At 50.8% G+C, this 7,223-nt stretch overlaps 1 protein-coding gene across 2 annotated transcripts; it reads right to left on the bottom strand.

The window, feature by feature from the left end:
- Positions 1 to 1,159: 1,159 nt before the first annotated feature.
- On the bottom strand, positions 1,160 to 6,179 carry DPAGT1 (dolichyl-phosphate N-acetylglucosaminephosphotransferase 1). Of its 2 annotated transcripts, XM_075172744.1 has the most exons (9): positions 5,648 to 6,179; positions 5,429 to 5,549; positions 5,130 to 5,343; positions 4,448 to 4,594; positions 4,229 to 4,313; positions 3,577 to 3,765; positions 2,836 to 2,923; positions 2,323 to 2,478; positions 1,160 to 1,740 (listed from the first exon to the last, which is right to left on the bottom strand). In XM_075172744.1, the coding sequence occupies exons 1-9, from the start codon at positions 5,962 to 5,964 to the stop codon at positions 1,675 to 1,677; spliced, it is 1,383 nt and encodes a 460-aa protein (XP_075028845.1). In that variant the 5' UTR covers positions 5,965 to 6,179; the 3' UTR covers positions 1,160 to 1,674. The 2 variants fall into 2 exon arrangements, with proteins under 2 accessions (XP_075028845.1, XP_075028844.1); XM_075172743.1 differs by lacking the exons at positions 1,160 to 1,740; positions 2,323 to 2,478 and having other exon boundaries at positions 2,584 to 2,923.
- Positions 6,180 to 7,223: the final 1,044 nt, after the last annotated feature.

The raw sequence follows: 7,223 nt of genomic DNA, 5'->3' as shown, positions 1-7,223 counted from the left end.
ATGCCAGTGTGCGTGGTCACTAGTGAATGAGACAGACTAGCGAGCAAGTAGGAAAATGGGCTTTGGAGCCAGGTATCCAGGACCAGATACAGGAGAGATAGGGGTCAACAGATTGCTTACTGGAGTTAGGTCTAGCCAGCTCACTGGAGAAAATGGGGAGAGTTGACTACTGGAAGGCCATACGTCTGGACCAGCTAGCAGAGAGATTAATTTCTCTCTCTCTCCTTCTCGAAGTGAGAAGATTTGAGTAAGAGCAAACAGAGTAGTACTGCGGGCCTCGGGTGTTCATATGCACCAGTGCCAGGAAATCTAGCGGCTAGTTACTGGACAGACCAAGCATTTAAGGCCAGCTACTGAAGGGATTCATAATGTTTGTGTGTGTGTACACGTGTATGTTTACATGAATATACTCTACTAGCAGATTTCCAAACTGACTGGCTGGAGAGGAAGAAGAGGATTCGGCCACTTGTACCATTCATGTTTGAGTGCTGTGTGTTCTCTGTGTTGATCAGCGTCACTGGACATGTGCATTATTTGCCTACCAGGAATGCATTCCCAGCCTCGCTACCGGCTGGAGTTGGGTGTGTGGAAGCGCAGCAGCCTTGCATCTATTAAGGTACCAGACTCAGCAACTTCTGCTGTCGCCCATCTCAGCGTCCCTGTCTTTGCTGTTGCATTATTTCGCTTTTCACTCCCGTTAATCTTGCACAGGCTCTTTAACCTGGTACTCCAATGGCTGTTATGTGTTTTTCTGTCAGGTAGGTAGCAATTCTGCGGTGAACTATGGTGCCAGATACTGCTACATAAATAATGATTTGTATCTGAGGAAAAGGTAATTGCAGCCTGCGGGGTCTTGGTTCCATGTTAATCTAAGGCTTTTACTGATGTCCTCTGTTACGCAAGGACACAGTGATCCTTACTCTGCTAGCCTGTTCCAGACGTGTCCTGTTCCACGAAGGAAGGCAGGAAGGCAGATGATAAAGACGTTCAGAAATAAAAGCCGTTTGGTGGGAACATTCCCGGCAGCTGTGAAAGAGGAAGGAGTCTACTCCAGCAATGATCAGCCCCCTAGCAGGGTAGAAGGCCACTGAGATGTATCGTGTAACCTAGTTTCACTGCGTGTCAATATTCTCGAGGCAAAGCACTGAGGGGGAAAAGATACCATGAGTTATTTTATTCTCAGAGCGCTCTGAGTTTTGAGTATGGTTTATATAATATGTAACTCTATGTCCATAGACCAAAGACAGGATTGGAGAAGCCAGGAGAAGATTCTGGTTTACTTGCTCCGCTGTACAGAGTCTCACAGAAATTGAAGTTTGTTTTCTCTCTTGGGGAACAGTAACATGCGTGTTACATATATAGAGATTTCATCTTTCCCGCTTTCCCTAAGTGCTGTGAGTAAGCATTTGTGTCATTTACTTCCCCTCTGAAAGGTATTCCCAGTAACAATGATGTCCAAGGAGCAGTGAACCTTTTCTGTCAGCAGAATCAGACAAAAGCCTTCTGTGCACAAAAAAAAGATGATTACAGTTCAAGACTGGCCCACACAGAGTAGTTGCTTGCATTTTGACCGGTGTCCTGAGGTCCTCAAAGGGCCAGAGTAAGATCAGTTGAATCATTTGGAGAAAATTGACTGGCAGGTACAACTCTTTCCTCTGCTCCCTGACAGCCCAGTCAGACATCATAAAACAAGCGCACTAGTTGGTACCGGATTGAAAATGCAATCATGCTGCCCAGGACCTAGGTAAAAATCAGACAGACAATGGAAACATTACAGTGTTAAATAGTTTACAGGCTGGCAGATTCCTCCTTTCCAGATGGATTTGCTACGCTTTCCAGCATGCCCCATTTCACTAAATAACTTGCGCTCCAAGTTGTTTCAGAACGCTCCGGCACTCCGCTCAGATTCCAGATACCACTGAGCTGCGTGCCACGCTTATGCAAGCCCACCAGCTGGAGATAACTCTGGGACTGTGTTATTTGATATGACTGAAAAACAGGAACATGGAAAAAGGCTGTATCAGGTCAGAGTGACAAGGCATTCTGCTTTCCTAATGTTTTTCTACAATCCAACGATTTGTGCCTGGGGAATCTTCTCAAGCTAGCCTAGGGACTTTGTATTTATTAGCTCTCAATGAACTGGGGTGGAGAGGGGGGAGGAATCTGCTTGTTCTTTGAGCTGTGCAAACCTCTGATTCTCCTCAAGTTCCACAGCTCAACTGCAGCTTTACTTCCCCCTTTCCCCTTGAAACTCTTGAGACCGATTTGGATCTGTTTCTATTGCAGAGTACATCTTCCTGCTGGAGGAAACATTTATCTGACCTGAATGAGTAGCAACAGGAGAGTGAGATTTCGCTCATGGGTGGGTCCAATCAGCTTTATAACAAAGTTAATAAGTGTCATATTATTGCACTCGGTGTATTCGCCATCTTCATCTGTTCCACTCCTCACATCTACTACGTGCAAGATCTTGACTGCCTGGGGAAAGAAATATTGCATGCTATTTCACCAAGTATGTTTGGTGCTCACTAGCTGGTTTCACTCGAAATCCTTTTTGCAGTACCATCCCTGAGGTCTGGTTTACTAAAAACACAGAACAGGCTTATGCTGGTCCTGCGACACCGCTATGTGCAGTTGTTCTGAAAGATTGATTATTAATACAATCGAGTGACCGTGAGGGATGGTGATGGAGTAAGCAGAATATTTTCTTCTGGCTTTGAGGCAGGAAACAACTAGTGAACCCAGAAGTTCTGCATTCCCTCCCGTCCTGTTCCTCTCGCATTTGATCACCGCCTCAAAACGCGTCTGGACTTTGAATATTTTCCAGATTATTACCTTCAGAATGTTTGTTCCCAGGGCAGAGAGGCTCTTAGTTTTGAATTTGGAGTAGCTCATCTCCAACTTCCCTGTACTAGGATTGAGCCTAAAAGACACATTAAAATTTTAGTCCGGATAGAGCAAGGAGACAGAGGGATCCCTATGTAAGCAGACTTAGATCCCTAGCTGAGTAGTTGAGAAAGAAATCCAGTGGTGGAAAAAGCAGGAATAATCCGATACACTTAAAAACAGCTGCCGATACCTAGTCCCTCAGATGGGGAGGAATCTCCTCCTGACTCCACCCAACCACACCCCCAATGTACGTATGCATAAAGCTGTATCATTTTAAAAAGAAAATACAAGAATCTAACATCTGCAAAGACAATCACTGATATGCCATAGTGCCACAGAATGCTTGCTACTACAAAATCTTAGCAGATCCTACTGCAACAGTGTTAGAAGCAGCCTTTTATCAATTTCTTCTCACTCTTGTAGCTGACAATAATCATATTCTAACATCATCAAAAATCACTCTTCTGTATTTGGGGTGGGGGTGTGGTCAGAGAAGTTAACTACTTTGAGAAACCTCTACTGTATGACTCAACCGTAGCTGGCAGAGCAAGCCAGCTAAGTTTTAACTATAAAACTTACTTTGATGGCTTTTAAGAAGAGCACCTACCACCAACTTTCTCAGCTGGTGTCGGAGATAAAAGGCACAGTCTATGGTACCGTTATAGGTCACTCAGGTACATTAATTACCTTGGCAGCCGGTGACGGGGACAAGGAATGACGTGGAAGAGTTGAGGCAATGAGTAGACGAAGTTGAGCACTTGCGGGATGAAAAAAAGCAGCATTGTTTTGCTGAAGTGCCCCAAGATCCCCACCACGGCGAAGGTCATGCCAGCAAAGTAGCAGAAGGTGTCCCCGACAAACACTCGAGATGGGTACCTGCAATCCACAGGGCAGAAAAGCAAAGGTCTGTCATGATCGCTGTTGCTGTGAAAATGACTTTATAACCACTGAACGTATTCCCACATGGCAGGTTAGGGGCCAAGACAGAACTGCAGCAGATATACACAGTAAAACCAACAATTGCAGTTATTTATGCTAAGAATTACGGGGCTGGGACACACAACCTGACTTGCCGAGAACACAGTATGAAAAAACAGCTAGCGAGCCATATGAGGGAACATATTCTCTGCATTTTTGTGAGCCGGTGTGACCAGAATTGTTCTAATAAAAAGAAGAGCTACCAGTGCATCGATGCTTTGCACTCTTGGTTCTGGCAAGAAGCCTGTCTACGCTCCAGCATCCCACCTGCACGTCGTTAAGCAGGTTTTGTTTGCTTGAAAAGGGAGAAAGTAAAGGGAAAGGGCATTTCTGAAGAAATTCTGAATGTCTATCCTCTTACCAGTTGTGGTAAAACAGCCCCAGCGTGGTAAAAAAAAAGGGAATCATGAAGTAGAGAGAAAAAATGTGATCATCTCGATAATCCCCTATAGAAAAAAGAAAAAAATGCGTTTGTGATAAGACAGGGCTGGTTGATTTTTAGTAATACCAGATATTGAAATCTATGATTCTATCTCCCTTTGCTTTTTGTACCCACAAACATATAGGTTATCTTCCTTACCATTTAACTCTACAATGTTGAATACAATAATGGAAGCAGCTATCACCAGAGACTGCCCTGCTTCAATTCCATTAATTCCAGCGAGAATGTTGATGGCGTTAGTGCAGAACACTGCCAGCATGCCCATGTACACGTAGTAGAGGATACCTGCAGATCAGAGCGAGCCAAGTGCTTTAGTATTTGTAGGTGAAGCAGGCCCTGGTCCAATTCACCAAAGCTCTCCCTGCTTTGTACAACAGTCCATTACCTAGCGATCTCTGTGAGTTTTGATATGGGTAGCTTACTAATAAACCACTCCCTCTCCTGTGAATCAGCCATCACGTGTACATGTACGTACAACGCGGCGACTGCAGCAAACTGTTGCGACACAGCGGCAGACTGTATCGCTTTGTTTCTGTCCTTCGGTCATTGTGGTGCCGGCAGCCAAGTGCCGTGTGCACCTGGCGCTCAATGGTATCGCTAGAATCCGGGAAAAATGATGGGTGCCTATCTATGCTGGTTGAACGCGTGCCGGGTTTCTGGATGTTCTTTCCAACCTAATATTTAGTGGGTGGAGTTGCGCCCTCTCACTGGTTACTTAAGCAAATCCTTCATGCATTCCCTCTGCAGCACAGAGTGCCGTCAGGTGACCCCTTCCACTGATCGCTCGCCACTTGGATGATGGCTTCTGGCGATAACTTACCCAGGTCCAAGTGCATGCCCAGCAGCACCCGGAAGGGCTTAGGCACCACAATGGTTGTGTTCCCGAAGTTGGTGAAGTAAACCATAAGCAGCGGGAGGGAAGCCATCGTAGGAAGAAGGAGCTTGTGGCGCCAGCGCAGGTTCAGAACATCATCTGCAAAGCCCAGGAAAATCATGCAGCAAATGGCAAGGAGTGAGCCGATGAGCTCCACGAACTGCAGGACAGAGAAGAGGACCCCGATTACCGGCGGCCGCTCCCTGTCCCTCCCCGCCACGCTCCCAGTACCAGGTAAGCCTCACCTCGTCGTGAGGAAAGGCTGCACACTGCTCCTCCACGAAGCACCTCAGGAAGGGCACGGGGATGAAGCAGAAGAGGATGATCAGGAACACGGCCCCGCTGATCACACCCTGTGCTTCGGGGCTGAAAGGAAGGCAAGGCGGGGAGTCAGCTCGGCCGATCCCGGGGCCGCGGCCGGTCCGGCCCTGCGGCGCACGGTTCGGCGGGGCAGCGCTACTCACACGGGCCGCCGTGAGGCCTTGTTGAGGTCTTCGCCGAAGAGCCGCGCGGCGAGGAAGTGGTCCTTGAAGGCCGGGATCAGCGTGAGCGTGGCCACGAAGCCCAGCAGCGACCCGCCGAGGTTGATGAGGAGGGGCACGGCGGGCCAGGCCGCCATGGCCACGGCGGGCGCTACCCCTGCCAAGGGCACGGAGCGGGGCCGGGCGCGGAGCGCCGCTCGCCAACGCCTCCTGCCGCGTGTTTCCAGCCGGACGTTAGAGAGGAGGCGCCGGATGCACCGGCCTATCGGCGAGGGAAGCGCCATATTTGGCCCTGGCATGAGCCGCCTGCCGGCGTGGGGCTCTGTTCGAACGCCGACCGGGACCGGTAGCGCTGTCCACCGCGCTGAGAGCGTGTGTAAGCGCCTGTGCCTGGCGCTAGAGTCTGCGTGGATCCGCGCGTGCCCCGCGAAGTGAAGCTCTCCGCGCGGGACACTGCGCTCGCCCCGTGCTCCGCGACGGACTCTGTCCCGCACTGCCCGCAACCGCCATGGCCGCCTCGGCGCACTTCGAACCGCGCGCCGGCTGTATTCCGCCCCCAGGTACGTCACTTTCTCCCCCCTACGGGGAGCGGGCGAGCCGCGGCGGAACCGCGTTTTGCCCAGGTCTAGGAAGCGGCGCTTGCGAGCGGCTGCCGGCGGCCCCAGGGCAGCGCAGTCACCGCCAGCCGCCGAGCTCCGCGCTTGCTAGCGGCCGGGGCGCGGAGCCGGGTTATTGGGGGTGCACTCCCGCGCCTAGCGCGGCCGGGATGCGCCAGAGCGAAAAACGGAGCAGCTGTCGGTTTCGTTGCCCCACGCGTTTCCTCAGGTGTCGGAAAAAAACAATAAAATGTCTTACTCGAGATCTTCAATGGCCAGGAAGTCTGTAACAGCTGTTGGACCCTCAGGGGATTATTTCTGTGGGAGGGGGAAGGCAGGATAGGTGCCATTTCTGTCCACAGATGTGTTGAGGTGCGAGTCGGTGAGCAGAGCGGGGAGGCAGCAGAAGGTGCGGTCGCAGCAAGAAGCGCTCTCCCGAGCCCTGCACCTGTTTGAAGCGGGGTGTGGTGACCCTGCTGGCTTTTTCTGCACTTCCTTAGAGAGCCGCTGCTGTGTTCAGCTGCCTCTGGTTTGCTGCCTGTTGAACTTCTGCAAAAATGACTTTGTAAACTTTAACTGAGCCTTGCATAAACTTTGAAGCCGGCGCCTGTTACTGCTAGGAAGGAAACCGCAGCGCAGAGTGTGGGGAGGGGCAGAGACGCTGCAGCTCCAGCAGCGAGGAATCGGAGGAATTGCCACCAGGCGGGCGCTGCTACCTGAAGTCGTGACCGCTGTGAGAAGAGGTGGTCAAAACCCGCGTTACCCGCCTGCCGCAGCAAGGGCGGCCCAAGCTGGCAGCAGGCGAATGGAAGGATTCTACCTTGGTGGTGTGTCCCGCCTGCCCGGTGTGAACAGGGCAGTTACTGCCGGTGAAACACAGCGTGACGTTACGAGAAAGGCGTTTCCGATCGGAGCTCGGAAGGCCGGCGGGGAGCTCCACTTCCAGACCGCGGCTGCGCGGC

This window comes from Calonectris borealis, chromosome 24 (assembly GCF_964195595.1).
Source record: "Calonectris borealis chromosome 24, bCalBor7.hap1.2, whole genome shotgun sequence".
NCBI classification, from domain to species: domain Eukaryota; kingdom Metazoa; phylum Chordata; class Aves; order Procellariiformes; family Procellariidae; genus Calonectris; species Calonectris borealis.
This window is presented reverse-complemented; position numbering and strand designations above follow the sequence as displayed.